This window comes from Diospyros lotus, chromosome 3 (assembly GCF_014633365.1).
Source record: "Diospyros lotus cultivar Yz01 chromosome 3, ASM1463336v1, whole genome shotgun sequence".
Taxonomy (NCBI): domain Eukaryota; kingdom Viridiplantae; phylum Streptophyta; class Magnoliopsida; order Ericales; family Ebenaceae; genus Diospyros; species Diospyros lotus.
In genome coordinates this window covers 27,210,257-27,236,937 of record NC_068340.1, presented here as the reverse complement: position 1 = coordinate 27,236,937, position 26,681 = coordinate 27,210,257, and the positions used below count along the sequence as shown (strand labels likewise).

General features: G+C 38.1%; 2 protein-coding genes across 5 annotated transcripts in view; one reads left to right on the top strand and one right to left on the bottom strand.

The window, feature by feature from the left end:
• Positions 1-15,891, top strand: part of LOC127796742 (uncharacterized) — a 36,732-nt gene extending 20,841 nt beyond the window's left edge. For both annotated transcript variants that reach the window (XM_052329094.1, XM_052329095.1), the window contains 4 exons: positions 9,112-9,182; positions 9,266-9,320; positions 12,287-12,554; positions 15,208-15,891. In XM_052329094.1, coding sequence (XP_052185054.1) covers positions 9,112-9,182; positions 9,266-9,320; positions 12,287-12,554; positions 15,208-15,782 — 969 coding nt within the window. In that variant the 3' untranslated portion in view covers positions 15,783-15,891. The remainder of the gene's footprint in view (positions 1-9,111; positions 9,183-9,265; positions 9,321-12,286; positions 12,555-15,207) is intronic.
• A 3,106-nt stretch (positions 15,892-18,997) lies between these two features.
• Positions 18,998-25,585, bottom strand: LOC127798305 (transcription factor TGA9-like). Of its 3 annotated transcripts, none has more exons than XM_052331773.1 (13): positions 25,085-25,579; positions 24,834-24,959; positions 24,595-24,686; positions 24,192-24,268; positions 23,783-23,956; positions 23,091-23,141; positions 22,946-23,005; positions 22,720-22,797; positions 22,563-22,605; positions 21,512-21,783; positions 21,157-21,378; positions 19,482-19,623; positions 18,998-19,231 (listed from the first exon to the last, which is right to left on the bottom strand). In XM_052331773.1, the coding sequence occupies exons 2-13, from the start codon at positions 24,956-24,958 to the stop codon at positions 19,224-19,226; spliced, it is 1,344 nt and encodes a 447-aa protein (XP_052187733.1). In that variant the 5' UTR covers position 24,959; positions 25,085-25,579; the 3' UTR covers positions 18,998-19,223. The 3 variants fall into 3 exon arrangements, with proteins under 3 accessions (XP_052187733.1, XP_052187732.1, XP_052187734.1); XM_052331772.1 differs by having other exon boundaries at positions 24,834-24,964; positions 25,085-25,578; XM_052331774.1 differs by lacking the exon at positions 19,482-19,623 and having other exon boundaries at positions 24,834-24,964; positions 25,085-25,585.
• Positions 25,586-26,681: the final 1,096 nt, after the last annotated feature.

Sequence of the window (26,681 nt, the reverse complement as noted above, 5' to 3'; positions counted from 1 at the left end):
TCCAGAATTTTTGTTGGGTGCAAGGTCGGGCCGGGGAAAGAATCTACGGAGCCTTGAGGTCCTAAGACAATGGAAGGGGTTGCCACCCCTAGAGGCCACTTGGGAACCCTATCAACAGATCCTGCATCAATTTCCAAAATTTCACCTTGAGGACAAGGTGAAACTTGTGGGCGGGAGTGTTGTTAAGACTCCCATTAGTCGCACCTATCAAAGGCATAAAAGGAGAGGAGCAATAAGGGAAGGCAAGGAAATTGAGTCAGGGGCAAAAGAGTCAGAAGTTGGTTAGAGGAGAATATTATTTCACGTGGCTAAAACAGAATGGGAGAGAGGTATAAAAGGGGAGAGTGGAGGAGAGAGAGGACATCTGGAAAATTGTTGAAGAAACCGTTGGAGAGTGATGCCCTCTCGAATAGGCCTGATTTCTTTTGTTTTCTTCTCTTGCTATTGCTATTTTCCATTGCTGTAAGCTATTGTAATTGGGTAGTTCCTACTGTAAGAGCTGAATTCAATCTATTGAGAAAGGTCCTATCACATGTCTTTAACTAGCTTTTCTATTTCAACTTTTTGAATGGGAGGATATCTGTATGATCGGATATTTACAGGTTTTGAATTTGGCTTGAGATGAATCGAATGGTCAAAGGGTCGGGGTGGAGGTAAAGTGGTTGGTTCAGCAAACAAGTCCCCAAATTCAATCAATAGTAGTTGTAAAGAGTCCTGGTGCTGTACCTCAGAAAGGAGTTGTAAAGTAGTAATACTTGTGGGCATTAAGTGATCATCATCTAAAGATGCATCACTGCTAACCTCCAATTATGTCCATCCTTCCAGCTCAACAGCATGTATGGATTATGTCACAACCCTATTGCGATTGTGGTAGCTGTTACCACAATTCCGAGGGAATTGCGAAAGAGATTCAGAACTCCACTTGATGTGGAGTCATCAGAAGATGAAGACAACAAGGAATTTGAGAGAGAGAGAGAGAGAGAGAGAGAGAGACGAGAGTGATAGAGGGAGAAAGAGAGAGAGCAGCTGGAAAATAGAATCTTCTTGATTGTTGGCTCCCATTACAACGCACGACAGGTACCCTTATAAGGCGGTTGGAGGAAATATTCCCCTAACAGATGGGGCCCTCTCCCTTAACTGTGTAACAACTTGATTCTAACCAACCTACTAGTCCACCTAGCACCTAAGGCTACAGCCGAAATGATCTTACAATTTTAAGGTCTTAATTTAGCAAAATTTTAAAAACAACTCTTAGGAGACTGCTTGCTTGACAATGCTCCCTTCTTGAATTCTTCCTTGTCCTCAAGGAAGATTGAGTAGGCTAACCGCACGAGGAAACTTCTAGAGCAGTTCAGGGAGGTATTCCCATTTGTTGCCCTCCGTAGTGTTTCCTTGCCATTTAACCAAGACTTGGATTAAGGGCACCCCTCCTTGCTGGATCACTCGTCTTTTGAGTATGGCCTCTGGCTCCACAACTTGTTCACTTCCCTTGGGTAAAGTTGGCAACGTGGAACTTGTTGGCTACCCCCCCAATCGACTTCTTCAGTAGTGAAACATGAAATATAGGGTGGATGTGAGTGTTGGTCGGCAATTGCAAGTGGTATGCCACTCTTCCCACCTTGTCAGTTATAGGGAAGGGCCCGAAGTACCTGGGGCTAAGCTTGGTAGCCTTCCCTTGTGTCAGTGACTTCAGGTGTGGTTGTTTCAGTCTTAGATACACCTCCTCTCCAACCTCAAACTCCCTTTCCGTCCTCTTCTCGTCTACATACTGCTTCATGCGGTGCTGGGCAGAGGCCAGCTCTTGTTTCATTTGCTGAGTCACCTCCCTATTTTTCTGTTGGTACTCTTCTACTGTGGCTACTTTTGATCCCCCTCCAACTGCTGGTAGCATGGGTGGCTTGTATCCGAACAGAGCTTCGAAGGGGGTTACTCTAATAGCTGAATGTAGGGTGGTGTTATACCATCACTGTGCCAATGATAACCACCTATGCCATTTTTTTGGTCGCATTAGGCATATACACCTTAGATAGGTCTCAAGGCATTGATTCACCCTCTCGGTTTGGCCATCCGTTTGAGGGTGGTATGCTGTGGACAGACTTAGGTCCGTTCCCAACGATTTCATCAACTCCTACCATAACAGGCTAGTGAAAATGCTATCCCTATCAGAGATTATATTCTGGGGAACCCCATGCAGCTGGACCATGCAATCTAGGAACACTCTCACAACCTCCTAAGCCGTATAAGGATGGGACAATCCGATGAAGTGGACGAATTTGGTAAACCGATCCACCACCACCAAAACACTGTCTTTACCCTCTGATCTAGGTAATCCGTCCACTAAATCCATTGACACACTTGACCAGGCTTGTTCTGGGATGGGGAGGGGTTGTAGCAATCTTGGGTAGGGTACTCGCTCTGTTTTGCACCTTTTGCAAACATCACAACCCCTTACAAACTCCTTGACCTCCACCTTCATCCTTGGCCAGTAGAATATCCCTTTAACCCTTACATATGTGTTATGTTCGCCCGAATGGCCCCCTAAGGGCGACTCATGCAAGGCCTGCATGATCTTTCTTTTTAGCTTAGCCCTGTCCCTGATCACTATACGTCCTTGATACCTCAGCATCCCCTCCTTCAGAGTATATCCCTCCACCTCTTCTTACCTCATAGTCAGTTTTTCCAACAAGGTTGTAATTTTTTGGTCTCCCATATAGCTGCTGATCACTTCCTCGTACCACTGTGGAGTCACTACTATGACTGCTGCAATACTTCCCTCTTCATGGCACCGGGAAAGGGCATCCTCTGCTATGTTTTCTTTTCCTTTTCTATATTGTATCATGTAATCTAATCCCATGAGCTTGGCCATCCCTTTGCACTACAGCTGCGTTTGAAGCTTTTGCTGCAATAAGTATTTCAGGCTTTCATGGTCCGTTTTGATGATAAATCGCCCCTCTTCCAAGTAATGCCTCTATCTATCCACTGCCATTAGGACTGCCAAAAATTCTTTCTCATAGATGCTTAACCCAGAGTGTCTAGGGCTTAGCACTTGGCTTAGGAAAGCAATAGGCCTTCCTTCCTTTGTTAGCACCGCCCCAATACCAATGTCGCACGCATAAGTTTCCAGGGTAAATGGCTTATCAAAATCTGGCAGCTTCAACTCAGGCACCCTACTCATGGCCCTCTTCAGCTTTTCGAATGCCTTTTCTATCTTAGAGACCCAATTAAATTCTTCTTTTTTCAGCAACTCGATCAAAGGACGGCTGATAATTCCATAGTTCTTAACAAACCGCCAATAGTAGCCTGTTAGCCCAAGGAATCCCCTTAAGGCCCTCACTGTTGTGGGCCTTGGCTAGGACACCATAGCCTCGATCTTCTTTGGGTCAGTGTTCACCTTACCCTCAGAGATTATGTGTCCCAAATACTCCACCTGCTCCTAACCAAACTCACATTTGGATTTCTTAATGAATAATTGGTGGGATCGGAGGATGTCTAGGGTGGTTTGCAAGTGCAGCAGGTGTTGCTTGAAGGTGGAGCTATAGATAAGGATATCATTGAAGAAAACTAAGATGAATTTCCGTAAGTGGGGCTCAAAGATGCAGTTCATGAGTGATTGAAAGGTAGCTGGGGCGTTGGTAAGCCCAAATGGCATTACCAGAAATTCAAAGTGGCCATGGTGGGTTTTGAATGCAGTCTTAGGAGTATCCTCGGTTTTCATCCTAATTTGATGATAACCCGATTCTGTGGAGTTCATCCAAAAGATCTTCCACCAAAGGTATGGGAAACTTATCCTTGATTGTGATGGAATTCAAGTGGCGGTAGTCTACACAGAATCGCCACGTTCCATCCTTCTTTTTCACCAACAAAATAGGGGAAGCAAAGGGGCTTTGGCTTGGTTTGATAATGGATTGTTGGAGCATGTCCCTAACCATCCTCTCAATCTCATTCTTTTGGATAGGTGGGTATCGATAAGCTCTAATGTTAACTGGTTCTATATTTGGTTTGAGGTTAATCGAATGGTCAAACAATCGGTTAGGGGGTAGAGATCTTAGTTCTGCAAAGAGGTCCTCATATTTCACCAATAAATCATCAAGTAAAACCAAATGTGTTACTTGATCAGGAGGTTCTTCCCGGTTGCTGACTGTCAGGTAAGACTGCCCCAGCTCTCCTTGTTCCTCGGGTATGCCTTCCTTGGCCACTATTGAAAAGAGCTGGGCCCATTGAACCCATTTCCCCTTCATGACTCTCCTCAGACCTTTCCCAGACATCATCTTACACATCCCAACTTCTTTTTCGCCCGTGATGGTCATTCTTTTGCCTTCCTTCTCGAATGATACTTCCATACAGTTGAAATCAAAACTAATAGGGCTTACTCCCTTCATCCAATCCACCCCCAAGACCATATCGCAGCCCCCCAACTGCAGCAGCCTTAAATCGGTTACAAATTTCTCCCCTTGCATTTCCCACGAGAACCCATTGCAGGCCGAAGTGCTCAACACCTTCTAGCCATTGGCCACTATTACGCTCAAGGGAGGCGTCCCCATCAACTGACAATTTAGCCTTCTAGCGGTGTTCTCATCAATAAAACTGTAGGTACTCCCACTATCAATCAGAATCATCAGATTACTGTCCTGGGCCTGCCCTCCTACCTTAATAATTTTATTATTGGCCACTCCCTTCAGGGCATGAATGGATATTTCTCCATTGTCTTCCATGCCCTCGTCTCCCCATCTTCTTCTTCCTCCACCTCCTGGTCACTACCTTCATTCCCTTCTAGCAACAGAATCTGCCTCTTACAGGCCTGGCCAGGGTGGTACTTGTCTCCACATTGGAAGCATAATCCTACTAATCTTCTTTGCTCCCTCAATTGGTCTCCCGAGGGTGCTGTGCTTTGACCCGCAATTCCCTTCACCCCGCTGGTACCTCTACCTACTTCCCGGTTAAAATACCTCCCTACTCCATTTTGGGTCCTTGTCACTTGCCTTTGTTTCTTTAACAAGGCTTCTACTACTAATTCCTGTAACCGAGCATCTTCCGATGCTTGAGCTATAGTTTGGGGTCACCTTTACCATTGGCCTTAATTCGTCATTGAGGCCACTCAAGTAACTTGACACAAAATAGGTTTCGATTAGATAGGGGTTGTATTGGATCATGTAAGACCTCAGCTCCTCGAAGTGTTTCTGATACATCTCCACACTTCCCGACAGTTTGAGCTTGTTGAACTCTTCCACAATGTCCGCCATGCTTCTTTCTCCAAACCTCCCACATAGAGCTTCTATGAACTCCCCTCATGTCTGGTTTCTCCTTAGCCGTATCACTCCTTGATTCCAAGCATCAACCTCCTCATTGAAGTAGGCAGCTGCTAGAGGTACCTTCTGCGGCTTTAGGATATTGTGCCATTTGAACAACCTTTCGCATTTCCTTATCCACCACCGTGAGTTAGTCCCTTCGAACACTAGGATTTCCATCCTAGGGAGAGGAAACCCCTGTGGTTGATGGTTCATCGGGCCCCCGGGTCCCCTTCCCAGTATTTCTTCTTCTCTGCCACCTTGGTTAATCTCCTCCTCATGTATCTCCAGCTACCGACCAGCTCTGTCCCTCTGAAGGATAGGGTCTATCCCTTCCCTTAGAGGAAAATCAGGTGCTAGCCTTATTGGTTGTTATCAGCCTAACATGGCCATGTACCGTTGCATTTGTGCACCCAGTTCCTCCTGTACCCATGTGATGGACTCTTCCAACCTCCTTTCCATTCCACCCATGGCATTCTCCACCCAGTGATCCAGCACAAGGATCACTTCCTGATTCCGAGTCGTACCCAGCTCCAATTACTCCATCTTATTTTGACATTCTGCTACCACCACCCCAGTTTGCTGCAATTGGGTTTCGAAGTTCTTCATACGCGTTCTCTTAGCCATAAGTTATCCTTTCCCCCCACTGGCCAAAACAGAGCTCTAATACCAATGTGTCACAACCCTGTTGCGACTGCGGTAGCTGTTACCACAAGTCCGAGGGAATTGCGAAAGAGATTCAGAACTCCACTTGATGTGGAGTCGTCGGAAGAAGAAGACAGCAAGGAATTTGAGAGAAAGAGAGAGAGAGAGAGAGATAGACGAGAGTGACAGAGGGAGAAAGAGAGAGAGAGAGAGATAGACGAGAGTGACAGAGGGAGAAAGAGAGAGAGCAACTGGAAAATAGAATCTTCTTGATTGTTGGCTCCCATTACAACGCACGGCAGGTACCTTTATAAGGCAATTGGAGGAAATATTCCCCTGATAGATGGGGCCCTCTCCCTTAACCGTGTAACAACATGATTCTAACCAACCTACTAGTCCACCTAGCGCCTAAGGCTACAGCCGAAATGATCTTACAATTTTAAGGTCTTAATTTAGCAAAATTTTAAAAACAACTCTTAGGAGATTGCCTGCTTGACAGAATACAAGCGAGCCACCTGAGCTCCTTTCTGCTGAAACGTTTTCTGTAGTTTCCTTTCAGTGATCACCTTGCATTCATCGGTTCCTAGGCTCCCAGTCAATGTCAACTTCCTCCCTTCTAATTCAAAAGTTACTTCTAATTTCTTAAAGCCAAAGATTAGGGGACTAACTGTTCTCATCCAATCTACTCCCAAAACTATATCACAACCTCCTAACTTCAAAATTCGTGGATCTGTTGTGAATTCGTGCCCTTGCATCATCCCTTTGAAGTCAATACATTTAGATCTACTGTACATCTTGCTGCCATTAGCCAGAGTGTCCAATAAAGGAAAAGTGGTTGTCACTTTGCACTTCAAAGCTTTTGGCAATGGCTTCATCCAAGAAGTTATGAGTACTGCCATTGTCAATTAACACCATCAACCCTCTTTTTCCTACCATTCCCTTCACCTTAATAATTTTACTGGTAGGACAGCCTTTTAGAGTATGGAAGGAGATTTCTCCTCCCTCATCTTCCTGTAGGCCTTTCTTGAAAATCTCTGTCTCCTTAACCACATCTTCCTTTTCTTCTTCTTTTTCTTCATCCAATCCCTCCATTTTCAACAATTGTCGTCTGCACTGGTGTTCGGGACTGAACTTCTTACCACATTTGTAGCACAATCCTAATTGCCTCCTTTGCTCCATAGAAGGGGATTTAACTGAATTAGGGCTTGTAAAACCCTAGGATTCAAGTTTCATTGATTCATCCCTGAATTTGCAATCTGAGCATTACCTCCCGGTTGCTGACTAACCGAAGGAAAACTTTTAGTTAGGACCTTGTGCTTGCTAAAGATCGCCTCCAATCCCAACTCCTGTAATCTATAGCCTTCTCAGCAGCCTACTTAACGGTTATAGGCTGCATCATCTTCACCGTCGGCCTCAACTCCTCATGTAAGCCACCGATAAAGCTAGATACAAAATAAGGTTCAGTCAAAGTAGGATGTGAAATAATTAATAAGGACCTCAATTCTTCAAATCGGATTTGATAATCCATCATCGATCCTTCCTATTTTAATTTATTGAACTCCTTTATTACATCGGCCATAGTCCTCTCACCAAATCTATCACAGAAATCCTCCACAAATTCAGTCCAGTTTAACTCAGCTCTCATTTTGCTACATCCTTGATACTAAGCATCAGCCATATCATTGAGATAGGCTACTGCTAGATTTATTTTTTGGCACTCAGCTACATTGTAATACTGAAAAAATCGTTCACATTTCCTAATTCACCACCTCAGTTTAACTCCTTCAAAAACCAGTATTTCTAGCCTTGGCATCGGAATATGATGAGAAGTTTGAGAAGAACCTCTAACCTGAATTGTCTAATCCAACACTGGTAGTTCCTCAGCTTCCTGCAAACCAGAGGTATGAGGAAGGATTCCAGCACCTGCTAGAATGGAATTTGCAGTGGATCTCGGTGGAAAATTCACTGGTAAACTGGCCTGAGGCATCTTTGAGAACATATTCAAGAATCTGTCCAACCTTTGGCCACAACTAGAAAAATCATCCTTGTCTCCTTTCTCTAGTGTCTTACAATCTCCCTGGTTGCAGCATTTTTTGCCCTGCCACGACTCACCTCCTCCTGAGTTTGGCCTAAACTAAACTCCATCATATCCAACCTAGCCTCCATTTGCTTCATACAAGTTCCTTCGGCCATCTCCATTGATCACACCTCGAATTTCTTCTCTGAAGTCAGCAACTGAGGATCGGCTACTCTGATTACAAATTGTCAAGTTCCTAGACTTGACCTAGGGTTTCTTTAGGTATTTAGGAAGAAATCGATAAAGAGAGATAGAATAGAAAGAAGAGAGAAGTTTTTAGAGGGAAAGAATTCTATTATTTCACAATGAATTCCCATCCTCCAAGTAGTAGCCTATTTATGGGCCTTCTAGCTTTCAGTTGTAACTATAACTGAAAGGTACAAATTGTAAGAGCAGCAAGCAAGGTATAGTGCAATAATTGCAATAAGCTGTAATTATTGTTATAACCCTAGGGTTGTTACAGTGAGTTCCTTACCCTTATAGTTAAAGACATGTATTTTCTCGCCCAGAATGAACTACACTCATGAAATAAAGCCAAGGGTGACCTCAAAGGATATGGGTAACATCCATAGGTAAAACATCACAGAAAACCTCATCTTTGTAATCACCCAATTGAATAGGAACAAAATACCCCTTGGTGATAGGTAAAGTTGTGGTATTCACCCATGCAACTTTATATGTTTTTGGATGTAGTTCTACCTTAAAAGGTTGAGTCAAATAATTGTAGACTTAGAAACCACGTTCATGGTACTAACCCCATCAATAACTAGTGTGCAAGATCTCTCTGCTCCTAATGCATGTTTAAAAAATACTAGTATGTTTCCAATCATCATCATGGACACTCTCAGTCAATACACACCTCACAGTGTTAACCTATTCTACCAAATCAAAATCGTCATCAACAGGACATGCATTCCTATCATGTGGTTGCCTAGGTTCAATGTTAATTTTTTCTTTTACGCCTAAAATATTATTTCCCAAAATATTTGTCTCTACAATCTTCATCACTAGAATTCATGTACAAACCCACCTAGTGGGATTAAGGCTTGTAATTGTTGTTGTTGTTATCATTGTATATATTTATTTGAGTTGATTTCATGATAGGTGGAAAGACTAAAAAATTATTTGGGGAAAATTGATACAGCTGTTCAGCAGGCCAGAGATTTGGAAAGAAGGTCAGATTGAAAATGATGTGGATGGGTTTCCACTTATTCATCTCTACCTTATCCAACTAAAGAATGTGCTTTTATGTTTTCAGGGACAGAGAACAGGTTGCAATGAACCAATTAATTGAGATGGCTTACAGAAGACTGGTAATTACTTCTATCAGCTTCATTCAACCACTTTCCATTAGTTTGTAGCCAAAGATAACGTCTTGCGTTTTCCACTTTCTCTTGCTCTTAGTGCATGGATGGGAATTTTTTTTTTTTTTCTAGCCTAGTCAAAATTATATGTTTTACTAGCTATTAGCAAAGGTGTGAGACATATTCTAATTGCGGAGACACTTCTAGCAAGGAGCAGTGTTTCCAATAGATATCCTGGAAGTGGTTCCTGCACTTATTGAACATGTCAACTGGAAAATATGTATGATAGTAGTGGATATATTTGAGGACACCACCCACGATGAATCATGCAGCAGATATTTTAGCAGTGGCCATGCACACCTCTTGGACTGTAAAATTCACATTTGAAATGTATCCTAAAAATTTCTAGCAGAAAATAGCTATATATAGCTGCACAAGATAAATCATGCAAACACTTGAAGTACAGATAGAAGTAAAGACAGAAAAATTTAGTAATGAGCAGCCAACAACCTTTAGCATGCATTATTTTTAGAGTTTCATCTTTCATGATATGCAAACTTTTCACTTTTTATTAGCACATACATGTTTTGTCCATAACTTTATGTTTAATCTTTGATTACATGATGAATGCCAAGTCTCTAGACTCTCTAATTTGATTGTGATTTGTCAAAAAAAAATTAGCTAGCTTCTTCCATGAAAATTAGGCATATTTGTGAGGACCCATCCTCATGACCCTTAACTAAACCAATTATTTATTGAAAATATTGGTTCTCTTAACTTTAATTAACCTCTGATACCAATAAACCTTAATCGCTGTGTCTTGTTATCTTGGCCGGACAAAATGTGTAGCTAGGAACTTGCAGTCTCTGCCATTTAGTGATCGGCGTATATTCAGGACAAGGAATGGATTAATTGATCAAGTTCGATGGGGTGTCTGGTGATAACGGGTCATACTTGGGTACTTTCATGTGTTCTTAGTGTCATTAGGTATTTCTTCGCTGTCAAATATCATCAATCAACACACTGCCGACAGTTTCGTCTGAACTGTCAACAGACAGTAGCCTTACACAACTGACTGATAATCAGTTGGTGTAAGCTGTCAACAGTCGGTAGCCTTTGCCAAGATGACCGTCGATATTACTTTACTTACTGTTAACCATCCTCCTTCAACAGTTCTAGTTTGGTGCTCTCAGGCCTGATACCTCACTGATTGTTGACTGACCACTTGATGCAATTGACAGTTTATAGTTTCCTACATCTATTTGCTCACTCAATCGATTCCCCACTTTGTTGGCAGTTTGCTGCTCTAGTGACCCTCATCTGATTATTTTACTTTTATTTTTGGTTAGTTTAATTCCCCTTATTCCCTTAAACTTAGTTCACACGTTTCTCCTAACCTTGTCCAACACAATTTCTCCTAACCTTGTTCCACAAAATTTCTCTTTAAGTCACATTGGGTCTCATATGTTAGTTTTCACCTTTCAAGCTTCACGGAACCACATTCCTAGGAAGAACACATAAAATCCCTGAAACATGCATAACATCAATATGATAGGATCCCCGATGGAAATCCAAACAACAATCAAATATCAATAGCTATCAAACTTTCCAGCCAAGAACAAGAATACCCAGGGCATTCGAGAGGCCCTCTCTCTCCCAAATTCTCTCCCAGAAAACCAGCGTATCCCCCCTCTACCCCCCCCCCACCCCACCCCATACATATTCCTCACTCTACACCTTAACCGAATTCTGTTATGCAATAGCTGGGTTGTTACACCAGCGATTCCCTACTCTACCCCCCACGCACATGGCTGGCTGTTATGCCGGCCAGCTTATTACACTTTTGCCCCTAATCGCTGCCCCTTGGACCTTCTTTGATAAGTCTAAGTGAACCGGGGGGGCCTAACACAATACATGTCTGAACAATTCCCACCAAAAATACATTTATATAGTCCATTTTATTGGCATCTTCACCAATGTTTCAACAATCATAAATGAATCCACTTGAGAGTCATTTTTGAGCATGCTCCTAACAAAATATACATCTATTAATGTTCCTATATTATAACACTACTACATGGCCGTACACCCCACGAGTGTAGGTCTCTAGTCTTCTCTCCTGATAGAATTTCCAGCAACCTCATTTGAAAAATTATATAACACGTGAGCTTAGTAAGATCACATGCACACAAGCCATAAGAATGTATTGAAACCATTTTCCATCGATTGGAGTATGCAACATAGTCCACAAGATGACAACCTTCCATCCTATGGCTGAGAAAGCTATTCAATTTCATGGTGGCCTAGCCCTAATACCTCATACTGGTAGAAGAGCTCTCAGTCCAGCCTTGGATCCCATGTACATAGCCCAAAACTATTTGCATGCTCGAATAGCCATGCACAACATAATATACCACACAGCATGACACAATGCATCCTTGTTTCATGCAGACTATCATGCTCATAGGAGAGCTTTCAGTCCTGCCCAGCCTCGGATCCCATGTACATAGCTCCAAACTATTTGCATGCTCATAAGAATGAACAACATAATATACTGCACATCAGAACACAGTGCATCCTTGTTACATGCAGACTATTGCACTCATGTAGACTATCATTAGGGCTTGTAACTGTTGTAAACACTAATTAGAAAGCAATCAAGTATGTTTACAGTAAAATTAGTTGTCTTAGCCTTATTTTTACTCATTTACAAACTAATATTCTGATTATTTTTACAGCTTAAGTTGGTAAGTTATATAGAAATCCCCATAATAGGATTAGTACCATCTAAATGATGGGAAGTATCATATGTATATTTGTCAGAAAGGTACTAGACATCTAAAGTGATTTTATCAGTGAGCCCACTAGAGAATTTTAATCAAATGTGTTTCAAACCAACACCTTCCATTAGGTGGCACCTCCTAATTCCAAAAATCTTAGAACCTACTAATTCCTTGTTCTTTTTGTATTTGCAGGCTTCTAGAGGAAGTTATTCTTCAAAAAGGATGATTCGTAAGATCCCAAAACAGGTTGCTCTGGCATTTGTCAAGCGTACCCTTGCTAGATGCCAGAGATTTGAAATTACAGGGAGAAGTTGCTTTAGTAAGCCACCTCTGCAGGATGTTATCTACTCTGCATGTTCAATTGACAATGGCACAAAATCTGTTGATTGTGTTGGTTCTGGGACCGCTAGTAATACATACAATGAGGCTTTCAACCATAAAGTTGAAGCAAGGAGTTCAGGTATGTCAGTTTGATCTTTATCAAAGCTCTACATTAAGGTCTTGTAACCAATATTTTGACGTTGAGCCTGTTGAGACCTAGTTACTGGTTGGTGGTTCAACCATTGGTTTAAGTCCAACTAGATGGGATTGAAACATGGAATCATAATTACTTTGAAAATGTATTGACAATCACAAATAAATAAAATTATGTAAGGCTGCATTTGGATAAATGGATTTCAAATAATGTGATTTGAAATTCACATTTAAAATTCAAGCATTTGGATACAAAATGATAATTGAAAGGATCTCAAATCCCATAATTCTAAACTTAATCGTTTTTAATTACAAAATTATTGTAAGAAGAAAATTAAAAATATGTACCTAAACAATACTACCAAAATTTAAAAAACTACCAATATGTCAACAATACAACAACAACATACAACATATTCAGCCTTTATCCCACTATGTGGGGTCGGCTACATGAATTCTAGACTTCCATGTATTTCTGTCTTTTGTCATATCCTCGTTTAGATCCACACATTTCATATCAAATTTTAATGTCTCTCCCAAAGTCTTCTTGGGTCTACCTCTACCTCTTTTTGTGGCTAATTGTTCCATTTCATCAACTCTCCTCATAGGAGCATCTCTTAGTTTCCTTCTCACATGACCAAACCATCTTAGTCTAGTTTCTCTCATCTTCTCCTCGATTGGCACTACTCCTACCTTATTACGAATAACTTCATTTCTAATTTTATCCTTTCTTGTATGTCCGCACATCCATCTTAACATCCTCATCTCCGCTACACTCGTTTTTTGCTCATACTGGTATTTGACTGCCCTACATTCTGAGCCATACAGCAAGACTGGTCTTATAGCTGTCCTATAAAATTTTCCTTTCAATTTTAATGGGATTTTACCATCACATAACACCCCCGATGCATTTCTCCATTTTAGCCAACCTGCCTTAATTCTATGTGCGACCTCCTCGTGGATTTCTCCATCTTTTTGAATCACTGATCCCAAATATCGAAAATGGTCTTTTCTTTGTAATATTTGGTCTTCTAATTTTATTATAACATCATCCACTCTTGCATTTTTACTAAATTTGCATTCCATATATTCTGTTTTCTTTCTACTTTATTTAAATCCCTTAGATTCTAAATTGTTTCTCCACAACTCAAGCTTAGTGTTCACTCCTTCTTTTGTTTCATCCACCAACACTATGTCGTCTGCAAATAGCATACACCATGGCACATCTGTCTGAATATCTTTAGTGAGTTCATCCATTACTAGGGCAAATAAGTATGGACTTAGTGCAGAACCTTGATGCAGTCCTATTGTAGTTGTAAATGGTTCAGTATCCCCTCCGCATGTTCTGACCCTTGTCTCTACACCATGATACATGTCCTTAAGGGCTTGTGTATAGGCTATTTTGACTCATTTCTTCTCTAAAACCCTCCATAATACTTCTCTAGGGACCCTATCATAGGCCTTTTCTAGATCTATAAACACCATATGTAGGTCCTTCTGATGATCTCGATACCTTTCCATTAGACGCCTCAGTAAATATATAGCTTCCATTGTTGACCTACCAGGCATGAAACCAAACTGATTTTCTAACACCTTTGTTTCCTTTCTGAGCCTCTGCTCTATTACTCTCTTCCAGAGTTTCATGGTATGACTCATTAACTTAATTCTTCTATAATATGTCAACAATAATACTAGAATTTTCATACAAGTTGAAATCCAGTACATAGTTATAAAAGGTAAGTTCTAAAAGTATACAAACTAGGTCTATCGGTGGTCCCTAATCTGGACTAGATCCAATCTAGATGTGTTAGGATCCATATAGAACAAGTAATGATCCAGTCCAAATCCATTTTTACTTTGGCTGTATCTTTTGAATCTGGATTCACATATCCAGATCTAGTTTGGATCCATGTTTTATTTTGATTTTTTTTGTTCTTTTACGAGAAATATATATACACATGTATATCTATATATGTACATATGTATATGTGCATACATATGTATCTGCATGTGTGTGTGTGTGTGTGTGTATCAGTATCCTTTTTGGTTACAATTCTATGCTCTTGATGATTGTCAGATCACTTATCTTTTCTCCCCAAATAAAACAACACCAACAAACATATCAAGCCTTGATCACTATGTGAGATTGGTTATATGAATTTTTGCTCGTCAATCACTGCAGTCTGCCGATATCAAGCACAAGGGGAGGTGAAAATATGATCTGGTGGAAATCTCTATAAAGCAAAAATTTCAATATTTATGAGTAAGCAATATGGGTGTTCCTACTAGATCATATACAATTTTTAGAAATTGCCAGGTTTGACAGTGCTTCACAATTTATATGAAATAGGCCAGTTTTTTCGACTTGAACACCTGGGAATGTGTCCAAATCATCTCTAGGATCAGTCTAACAGTTGAACCGGCTGGTCCATTGATCTCAAAATCATTGTGTCTTAAGATAAGATTCAGGGGAGGTGTCTTTGGAGGCCCTTACACATAAGAAAACGCTATTTATCAGTGCTCTTAGCTTTATGATGTGCACCCTCTTGCTGAGAGAAGTATAAAGCATCTATTGCTGAATGAAAGCTGTTTCCCTTGTTTTTTTTTAACTTGATCTTGTGTTGTGGTTCCCTTTGCAGTCATTGGTGCAGTTCCCAGGAGCACTGAGAGATCTGAGTATAGAGATGGCCAAGGTTCTCTTAAACAAGAATCCTTTTTGAATAAGGGCAAGAGAAAGGAAATGCTTCTTGATGATGTTGTTGCTTGTGCTTCCCCAAAACAATCTGTTGTAGCAAACAGCCTCCATGGTGGATCTGCCCGCCCATCACTCAGCAGCCTTAGGAGTGATCGCAAGTCAAAAACAAAGCCCAATCGAAGAACAAATCATTTGTCAACTTCAGGAAATGGACCTCAGGGGCGACTCGTGGAAGCAAAATATTCAAACTCCGTGTCAGTTTCTGGGCCAAATCAATCAGCGGCAAGCCAGGATGTGGGACTACCTTCTCCCCCTGTTAAAATTCGTCAGGGTTCATTTAAAGAGGCAGAAGAACAAATTGATTTGGGGAACCTACAGCTAAGTGAATTAGATGACCTGGGCAGGCATCAAGATCTGAGTTCTTGGTTTAACTTGGATGAAGATGGTTTGCAAGACCATGATTCTGTAGGCCTTGAAATACCAATGGACGACCTCTCAGACTTGAACATGCTTGTGTAGAAGTGAGAACTCATATCTTGCATCTCGGACATTTTTAACTGGTGTAGTGAATTCTTTTGTGACCTCCTTTTGAGAAAGTAATTGAAATATGTGGACTTTGGTTTTTTTTTTTTTTCCTTGTCTTTTTTGTTTTAATGCGATCTTGAGATGTTTTTCCTTGTGCTTGTTCTTAAATTCTTCTTCAGAAATATTTGATGAGGCCTTGCATTCTTCAACTTGTGCTTGCTTGTTCTTCATGCAGGAGCTGCCAGAGACGTTTTCTCCTTTTATTTTATTGTTAGTTTTTATGTGCTTGTTCTTATTTATCTTGTTCTTTTATTAACTTTTGTTAAAAAATAAAACTAAATTATGAATTTGCTTGATATAGTTAAAAATTATAAACTATTGTCCACGACATCTTAGCACAATAATAAACTATTGTCGATTTTAAAATCTTTAGGTCTCAAATGTTAACATGCAAGTGAATGGTCACGCATTCTAATGCTCAGAGATTATCATGATTGGGAGTTAGTTTTTTGGGTGAAGATTTTTCAAAAAGACTTTCTCTAATTTTTTTGTATAGTTGTATAGTTTTTTTTTTTTTTTTTTTTTTTCATTTGGGGGAAGTCTTTGTTCGTTTATTTAGTTTTGTTCTATTTTAATTTTTCATCGTGATGCTCAAAATATGTCACTCTTGTTTTTTTTAATAAAATTCTTATTTAAAAAAATTATCCCAAAAACACCATTATATATCCAAAAAGCGGTCACAAGAGCCCACTGCCCAGGATTTTCTCTCACTCTGACTAGACCAATACAAGTTTATCGAGCAACAGTAGCTAGCATGGGGATTTGGAACTTTTCATTGCTAATTATATATATTAAAAACCGTGGAGTATATATGAAATAATATACAAGAAATAAATAAATCATTTTCAGTTTGTGGAGTTTGAAAGATATTGAAAGCTACTGCTTAGTTGATGATTATATATATATATATATATATATATACAATCGCTAGATTGGGTTTGGTGTCATACTCATATATACTACCAGTTCGTTCATGAAATTGAAAGGTGAGGTGAGCTTTCGCCATCATGGTGGTTAATGCCAAACAAACAAGACTACTGCATATATATATAAATATATAATTAATTAATTAATAAAAGAAGCAAAATTATTATTTCTGGGCGTTTTCCATGTTAGATATGATCAAGAACTCTCTAATTGGAAGCATTATTAGTTTAGATTATTATTTACTTTATCAAGACTACTACTGGGCTGGGTGCTTGATTAGTTGGTGATTAAGTTTAATCAGTTGCAGCAATGGCGACAATTTCAGAATTTGTCAGCTGATGCCTCACCCAACCAAACCTATTGTCCTTTATATATCTATATATATATATATATATTAAAGGAGTTTGTAAAATTAAAAATTTTAAATGAAATTTCATTAACTAGCACTTGAAAGTTAGGTTAGGTTAGATAGAAACGTAAATAAAAAATGAGTACAATACGAAATAAAAATAGAAAAATAATATTTTTTAAAAAATTAAGAAATGAAAATGTTAGAGAAAATAAGTAACTAAAAAAATATAAGGGTATTTTTATAAATATAGGGGCATTCAATTTAAAAATAAGTATAAATTCAGTAATGCATTTAAATAAATTTTAGAAATAAAATTTAAAAAATTTAAAATTTTCCCTTTGAGACGAAAAAAATTATGTTTAATTTCTCCGTGAACTGAAATTACATTTTTTATTTTGATATTTTTCTAATATTACGAAACACTCGATCCCAAAATATTTTTGAAATTGTAAAAATAGCACGAAAATGTTTTTTTTTATTTTTTTTGGTATTTCGAAAACAGAAGAGTTTCGAAAATATCAAAATAGCACCCCCTAGACGTTTTTGTGCGTTATAGATTGACGGTCACAATTTTTTTTTAATTTTTTTTAGACAATTTTAAACAAAATAAGATTTATATAGCGATAAAATAATCTGAGAACTCAATTATTTTTAAAACTTATAAGTTTAAATCTTGTTATTATAGTTAATTTTTATTTTTTAAATAAAATATATAGAGGATATTTTTAAAAAATATATTTATAAATAAAGCTTCTTAACACCAGCACATTTGCCTATATAAAAGTATAGACATCCTCATTGGAATACAAAATTAGAAAAGAAAAATGCATTTCCCCCTAAAATGGACTCTTTTTCAAGTTATTGCTTGTTGTTTTTTTTTAAAAAAATTATATTAAAATAAATCTCATAAATCTGAATATTTTGGTTGATGTTAATTAAATTTAATTTTACTTTTACTTTATAAATAAATGACCCGAGATCCAACTTCCAAACCCAAATTCTAATTAAATTCAACGATAATTAATTTGTATTTAAATTTATATAAATTGGCAACAAATCAAACAAGAAGCAATTAAGCAAGCAAGCAGTCCTGTCTGTCCCCCGTGCCATGCAACACTACTTTCTGGCTTGGCTTCTGCCCACACCCACACCCACACCCACACCGACGATTACAAAGCCCATAAGAAGGCCAACTGTCTCTGTTACATATACAAATACATGTATAATTATTCATCAAAGCCGAGAGCTTTATCCTTTAGCTCCCGACAGTCGATCGGGACACAATTTGTTGAGGCTGCAGCAACCGCCATCAACTCAATCAAATGCATACTGTGAATATATATGATATGCCGTGAGGTGATAAATAAAGCTTTAAGAGATTAGGATTTGAATAAAATTTAATTAATAAAGTTCGATCTCAAGAGTTTAAACTGAGATTATGATCTAACGAGAAGATTTATTTGTTCTAACCATCATGACACTCTTTGTCGATTCAAACATTGATGATGAAATCCCGACATCAATTAAATAATTTCTTTGATTTTTGTTCCACAATTTGATATATCAAAAGTCTCAATCGACTCTACTTTCATTACGATCTTTTTTAAATTTTAAAAATATTATTTAAACACACGATTTTAATGTATTTCTCAATCGTTTATGTATTGTTACTTCATTATTAGTTTAAATAATTTTCATATAATTAGTCAAATATAAGGCAAAATGTCAAAATTTTGTTCAAATAACATTTTGATTTCACTTTTTTGACTATGATCATATTGAGCTTAGCTTCTAGAAATGAGCTCAAAGGTCATGTCTTAATTAACACTGAATAATTAAAAGCTTCTCAACCAAGCAAGCAAAAGAAAAAGAAAAAAGAAAAAGCTTATCAATGCTCATAAATAAATTGATTTCTATTGACATGGAGACTTGAGGATATATATATAAAGCGATTAGAAAGCTAATTAATTATATTAAAAAAAGGAAAATTAAGAAGATACATTAATTAATTAAAAGAAAATTCTAGCTATGTATTTCATATTCCTCATCACAGAGCTAGCTCTTTGTAGCAGTAGGAATCTTCCTCTCACTGATCATCAACCTCCTGAAAGTCGTAAAACAAACTCACTCAATTAACCCTAATTAAACTTTTAATACATTAATTAATTAAGCTAAAAGATGTTTTAACTCCTAATAATCTCCATTGATCAAATTAATTTCTATTGTTTTATTTATGCTTTTTCTACTTTCAGTACTAAGCTCAAGAAGAGAAGCAAACCCACCCCCCACCCCAAAAATAAAAATAAAAAAGTAGTATATATATATATATATAATAAGCGTTGGTTAGATCTTACTGTGGGGTCGAGAAACCCAAAAGGAGCTTAAGGCTCGTAATCGGGCGTAGTATTCTCCAATCACCAGAAAGCATCGCGCTGCTTGTCGAACTGTTAGTATTCGGCATAATTGATGAAGAGTCTGTTGTCTCAAATTATCAGCCTACAAGTAATTAATTAATTATTATATGTACAGGTAGTGATTAATGATACGTGCACCAAGCATTATTATTATATATATATATATATATGGTGGAGCTAGCTAGGGGTAAACATGAAGAAGCTTATTACATGTACACGTGGCACACACCCACAAACATATATATATTTTGTTTGTATGAAGTGTAAACAATTAATAAATTGCTGTAAAAAGCAATTTAAATGTTAAATCAAGCTTTGGTAAGAAAGCGAGATATATACATTTGCGGCGCAAACAAAGGTCTGGCGCTAAAAGAGAGAGAGAGATAGGATAGGGGACAAACATGAAGAAGCTTTAAAACCCAAAATTAAGTACTTTAATTTGGCTTGTTCTTAATGTGGCAAACTTAATTATCTTTATAAACATAATTATTATAATATGAATATCTATCTATCATTCCTCTATGGAGAAATTTTAATTAAAAAAAATCATTATATATATATATTAGCTTATAATTTTAAAATACCAATATCATATATATATATATATATACATCTTTCTATTTTTACAAATATAATTTCGAAAAGTCAAAGAGATTTGTTCTAAGAGATGCTTTCCATGTCATCTATCTAATGCTTTTTTCCCACTTTCCAAACATGTTTTCATACGCTATATATGTTCCATTTTCATAAAGCATGAACAACCAATTGCTTGAGACGAAAGCATTCCTATTTCCTACCTAAAAGGCCAAAACCAAAGATTGGTTGTGCTAGCTCTTCCTATTTTTTAACGCTCAACAAGGAATATATATATATATATATATGTCGGAAATGTTATTTGGATAATTACTTGTGATATTTTTAATAACTTTCATGTCTTAATATATGACTGTCATATTATGACTAATTAAATACAAGACCTATATAATTAATTTTTATATGATCTCGATGCAATTAAATAAATTGTAATCAAATTTTTAATTTTAGAGTTAGAACTAAACCAATTCAGCCATCAAAATCAAGTATGGTTGGTCTAAATCAAGGCTTCAAGACTTATACAGTGATACGATTATTATGCAGCTTCCAAGAACAAAAAACAAAATTATGCAATTTATTTGAAAACTCAAATTAATGTGCAGTAATTTTATATATATTTAAACAACTCATTTATGAACAATTAATATTGACAAATTCTTGTGTACGAAAAGAAATACCCCTACCTAAACTAAACTTAAAAAAAGAAAAAAGAAAAAAATTCAAAGAATATATCATACTAATTAATACTAGGTAAGATAAGTATTTAAGAGATTTTTATATGGGATAATCTAATTGGGTTGAGTAGGTGAAGTCAAGACCTAAACCTAACCCCAAATTAAATAGAGATGTTGATTGGGTCTAATTTTTTGGGTTCATACCTAAACCAAACTGGACTTTGAGAAGAAAATCATTTTAGTTTAGTCGAATGGCATTTTTATTAAGAATTAACAAAAAAGCAACTGCATGTGACAATTAATTAATTAATTAGATTTATGAAAATGTGGCTACTTATGTAAGTTACCTGTCGAAGGAAGCCCTCGAGATTGGAGAGCTTGGCAAAAGCAAGAGCCATGGGATGCATGCCATCGTTGAATGAGCCACCAGCAATGGTGTCAACCAGAGACTGTTGCAGCTGTTCCAGCCCCTGCGAAAGGGCCTCCTCAGCCTGCTGCGATGACTGCTGCAGGCCGCATATCCCCACTATTTGCTGCTCTGTTAACGGCTCTATCTGCGTCGACAACATCTGCATGCATGCACGTTCGACTCAACAGTCAACAATGTCTTTATATTAAAGTACTCTATATATATATATATATTAAACATTTTATTCATTCCATAATTAATTAATGGATTCTTAAAATGAACTTGCTTTGAACCTTGATAAGTTCGGAAGGCCGAAAACCACCTATCCAGAGGAAACAACGCTCCGCAGGCGTGGTCCACATGCCGGTGATGAGGTGGAAGACGTCGGACTTGGCGGCCACCTCCTTGAGCCTGAAAATCTCATCGTAATGAGCAACGTATCCATCCACAATCACCCTCAGATCACCGTCCGGTAAATGCGCCTGCAGCGCCGCCCGGAGCTCCGATACGTGCCGATGATCGTCGTCTAACCATCTTCCATACTCCATGTCAAATATTGTTGCGCCTACAATTATTTAATTAATTAAAACATAGTAAATAAATCAAGAAATACCAACCAACAAAAAAAAAAAAAAAAAGAATGCTTTTACTTGCTTTGGAATGCGGAAGCATTTTCAGAATTTTATATACTTTCGGCGGCTTTGATCAGTCTTTAGAACAGACGCAATCTTGGACAAAATGAAGTGAAAACTCGGAATTTTTGCATTCGGGTAAAGAATTTAAGCACCAAGTCAAAGCTTGGACGATTGTAAAGTCAGGTGCATGAGTGTTTGTCAGGTTCAGATAAAGAATTAGGGTTTGACTAGGATTTGCATGGAAGACGATGGATGCTTATTTTGAAAAAAAATACAAACGTAATTCAATTTCAACAATGCTCTCTTCCGTATGTCGTTTTCTTTAAATAAAATACTAAAATTAATATTTTTCAAATAATCTAACCAAACACTAAATTATTTTTTCTTTTAAAGGATTCCTATGTATGAAGCATTTTTCATAAACATAATCTTACAATAACAAAAGCTCTTACAGCAATGTCAAATTTGTACTAATAATTAAGATACGACACGCCTGTTTTTAATTAATGTTTGTTTTTCCTTTATTATTTCTTAGTCAACGATCAACTGGGCCTGGTAAAGTCACCACCAACCCCGAGACTGCAAATAAGGGGCCGCCACGTCATCTCCCCAAAGTAAATGTCGACCTTGTCTAGATGGGAATTTCCTCTCAAGCTCTACAAATAAAACAAAATAAATAAAGATAACCATGGAAATGAGAGAAACTCACCAGAACTGACACTCGCACCCCCACCTCCTCCCAATAGCAAACCCTGGTTACCCAAAAAAAAAAGCAAGGAAAAACCCATAAAAATGATTATGGTAAGAAATAAAATCCAAGTGAAAACAAAATAGCAAAGTTTCTCATTCCAAGAAAATTGAAGAACCTGAGCCCGGGCTCGCTGAAGGTCCTGCTCCAACTGAGCAAGCTTTATCCTGCTGGACTCTAGCTGCTGCACATAGGCCTGAGAGAAGCCTTTAGTAAGTTATAGGCTTAAAGCTTTGATATTGAAGCCTGGAAATTGATAGAATTATTATAATATATATATATATGTGCCATTTAATTTAATTTATGGCTTAATTTCCATTGCTGGTAACTAACTTAGATTACACCTTTTTCCTGAGCCTGCTCTTTCTTGCTGCCTCTCTGTTCTGAGCCAAACGCCTCAACGTCTGTAGAAAATCCACAGATTTCAGTCGACTCCAAGAACTCCTCAAAAAGAAAAGAAAATTTGGGATATGTATACATGCGATATACCTTGGCATCAAGTACTTTATCTGAAGTTGAACCAGTAGCTCCAAATTTCCTCTGCAAAACTCCAAGGTAAGGACATATTCATGTTTAATCGAGAACTACCTTCGGAGAAAATCATTTCTTACAGGCTATAATGGGAGTTCCCGTTCGTGTTTGTTTGGCAGAAATGTGGGAATTTTTCACAATCCAAAATTGTAATGATTAGAAAGTGACTAAGCTCAGTTAGCCCATCTTATCATCTGGAGGCTGATTTTGGGACAGGTAATGATGATTTCAAGGGCTACTTACTTCACATCATTTACCTGCCATTTCATTTTGGGGTCCACGGAGTATGACTAGCAATGAAATTATTCATTAACTAGAGACACAGGAGGGGCTAAGAAGAAGAAGAAGAAGAAGAAGAGCCATAAAGTTTGGAAAGAAAACTGAAGTTTTGTGAAAATGAGGAAAATAATAAGATCAGGAAACAGTTGCAGCTCTGTAAATATACTTATTTCATGTCAGTCTCAAGGAGAAAAGACACTGCCACTGATTGATTTTCTGAAAGTTGTGGGGATCTGGACTTTTGGTAAAGGGGAGAATAATAGCAAGAAAAGATGCTACCTTTTTTCCTGGGATTTTGGGATGTGGCAAGAAAGAGGAGGTGAGGTTTGTAGCTAGGAATGGCAATAAGAGAGGAGATGAAGAACAAGAACCTTTTCTGCTGTGGCCTTCGCAGCTTGTTGAGTGGCTTGATTCTGTGATAATGATGCTCCATGCCCATCACTTGCCATGGGAGATTCTGGCTCAAGATGCGCCTCAGCTTTGCTTGAAAGAGTGTTTACTGCTGATCCTGAATCAGTGCTCTCCCCTCCTGATTTTGAACTTCCCTAGATCAAACATAAACACCCACTAAAAATCTTCAAATGGTTTTTTTTAATAAAAAAATCATCTAGGGAATGGGTATTCTTGGTTTTTGCTGAGTTTTCAAAAGGGTATTCAAGAGCCACCCAGAAACAAAACAAAACAAAAATGTCATCTACCAAGTTGATATATGTACATATATTCATATTAGAAGATTCTGTCAAAAACCCTAGAAAAAGAAGCAAAAGTTGAGGCAACTACTCTTGGGGTCTGGTGGAATCTGAGAGGCCAAGAAGGGAACATTTCCAGAGTAGCTGCTGGCCTGGCTGTAAGAAAAGCTGCAAGGAATCACAAAAGCAAGAAATCTCTTAGAGGATCAGCGAAATTAAAGGCTGCTGCATGCCAAGATTTTCAAAACTCATGAAGGGCTGGATCCTAAATCCCCTTTTTTTCCTACTGCAGTTATGGACTCAGTGAAATCATGCAGCAAGGTCAGGTTTCCTTCTTTGAATCCACACGCCATTCAACTCCCCTTCTCCATATATGATTATTGTATTGGAAATGGAAAGCTCTCTCTCTCTCTACATATATATGTGTGTGTGCGCGTGCGCGCCCCCGCGCGCGTGTGAGTGTGTGCGCGCTTCTAGGAGTTTGTTATGCTTACATGCTTTTGCTTCATCATTGTTGATCTTGACACCCTGCAGCACTATTGCTTCCTCCAGTTCCCCAAAATCAAAAGGAGATCCTTCTTCGTTGCTGAGACAGGATGATCATAGGCCAAAAAAAAAAACAATCAAAGTAGATAAATAAATGGGTATATACATATATGCATATGGAACCCTCTAAAAATAAGTTATCTGATGAAAGAATAATAAAGAAAAGAAAGAGATTGAAGTAGAATACATGAAGTTTGTAGTGGGATTAATCCCTTGCAGAACTGAATACGGGTTATGGTGGTTTGAAGTCTCCCCAACCCTGTGACTCGCCATGCAATAAACTGTTTGCCAGTCTTCAAAGCTTATTCTCATGCTTCTCTACATAGAAACCGCAACACAGAAGTGGTGAAAATCATGTTACAGTTCTGAAACAGGGCATAAGATAGGATAGAAAAGCTTAAAACATGCTGGAATTTTCCACTGGACGAGTTGATCAACCAAGTTTTCCATGGAAATCTCGGCGAGGAAGTCCTGCTCTGAAGCTAGCTAGCGAAGCTCAACTGAGAGAACTCAAGAAGTAAAACGATCAAAGCTTTCTTGTCAAAGTATATATCTTAAATTGCCGCCACCACAAGAGGATCCAGCCCTGTTTTTTTCTCTCTCAAGGATGTACCTCTCTCTCTCTCTCTCTGTGCTAGATCATTTCAACCTTGATCTTTCATCGGTCTCTATCCTCTTTTCTTCTCTCCTTCTCTTCCCTGGGAAGAAACCTGTTGATTATTCTGATTCGGATGCTTTATTTCCTTCCGGAGTAATAATAATCAGATTTGAAACTCTTGCCGCAGTACAGAAAATCTTGTCCTTCCAACCCTGTCCGAGGCCTCTGGTTTTGTGGGGCCGGGAAACAGAAAATATAATATGATTCTAACATATTTTTGTATCTACATAGAAGGTGGGGTCTTTTTGCAGGAACCCACTAGAATCACTGACCCTCTCTAACCGCCTGTGTTTTCCCATTGGTCCTTCATGTAGGCTCTTCCAGGGATCAAATCGAAGTAATAACAGAAACGCTGTCTACACGAGAGTTGCTGTGTTTTATGGAAAATAAATAAATAAATATCGAGTCGAGTTGTTTGAGAGCAGCTTACCTGCTCTGGTGAATTTGATTGAAAATTTATCTCTCATGATTTTAAGGAGAAATGGCCTGATAAAAGTTGTTACTGAAATTAACCTAATATTTTGATCTTGTGAACAACATCTAAATATAGTGGCAAAAGATTAAATTTATTTATTTATTTAAAAAGAAATATTAATATATGGGAGAGAAATAAATAAAAAAAACGCCATATTCGATCCTCAGGCAGTAGGAGAGATGAGATGAGACGAGACAGGTTTTGCTGGTTAAGAAATGGGAAATGGACAAATGGCATGTTTATGCAAATTTGAGTTGAATATGTTTAGGTAAAATATTGGAGTTTACTTTGACAACGAAGGGCTTGGAGAGAGAGACAAAAGAGGGGAGTATTTAAATTAGACAATTTGCTTTTATCATTTCTACCAAAACATTAGAATAATCAGCAATGAGAAAACCCACCCCCACTTGAATTTTGTAATTCAAGCTTTCGGAGATGGGTTTGTTTGGTAGCATCCCCTTTGTTGATGGGTCAACATCCATTCCTTGTCATCACCTAAAACCCTGCCACATAGTGCCTCTATTCCATTAATAGAAATTGTGTGTGTGGCTGAAATGCCTGTTTGGACAGTGGCCCATCCGTCCATCCCTCCCTCCCTGGCACAATGGATTTCATTATTTGCTTCTCATTAGGGTCCTTAATATTCCCTCATTAGGCATGCCTTGTATTTTTCCCACATCCTAATCTTCTTTATCTAAGTAAATAGTCTTTTAGTCAGACAAAACACAATTAAATTTTAATATAATATAAATTTAGCGTAATTTTTATTCTGTTCATTAACAATATTAGGTAGAGTCAATTTAATACTTTATTACTTAAATTATAAGCAAAAGACATCTAAATTACATAAAATAACTCCACCCAATACAAGATCTATCAACCATTCATCCTTAAATCGATCT

What these genes read in the sequence shown, in the direction of transcription:
- LOC127798305 (XM_052331772.1), bottom strand. An exon ending in GATTCCACCAGACCCCAAGA is followed by an intron (nt 23,957 to 24,191) that starts GTAGTTGCCTCA and finishes TGTTTGATCTAG; the next exon opens with GGAAGTTCAAAATCAGGAGG. An exon ending in TTCAGCGAGCCCGGGCTCAG is followed by an intron (nt 22,606 to 22,719) that starts GTTCTTCAATTT and finishes TTGGGTAACCAG; the next exon opens with GGTTTGCTATTGGGAGGAGG.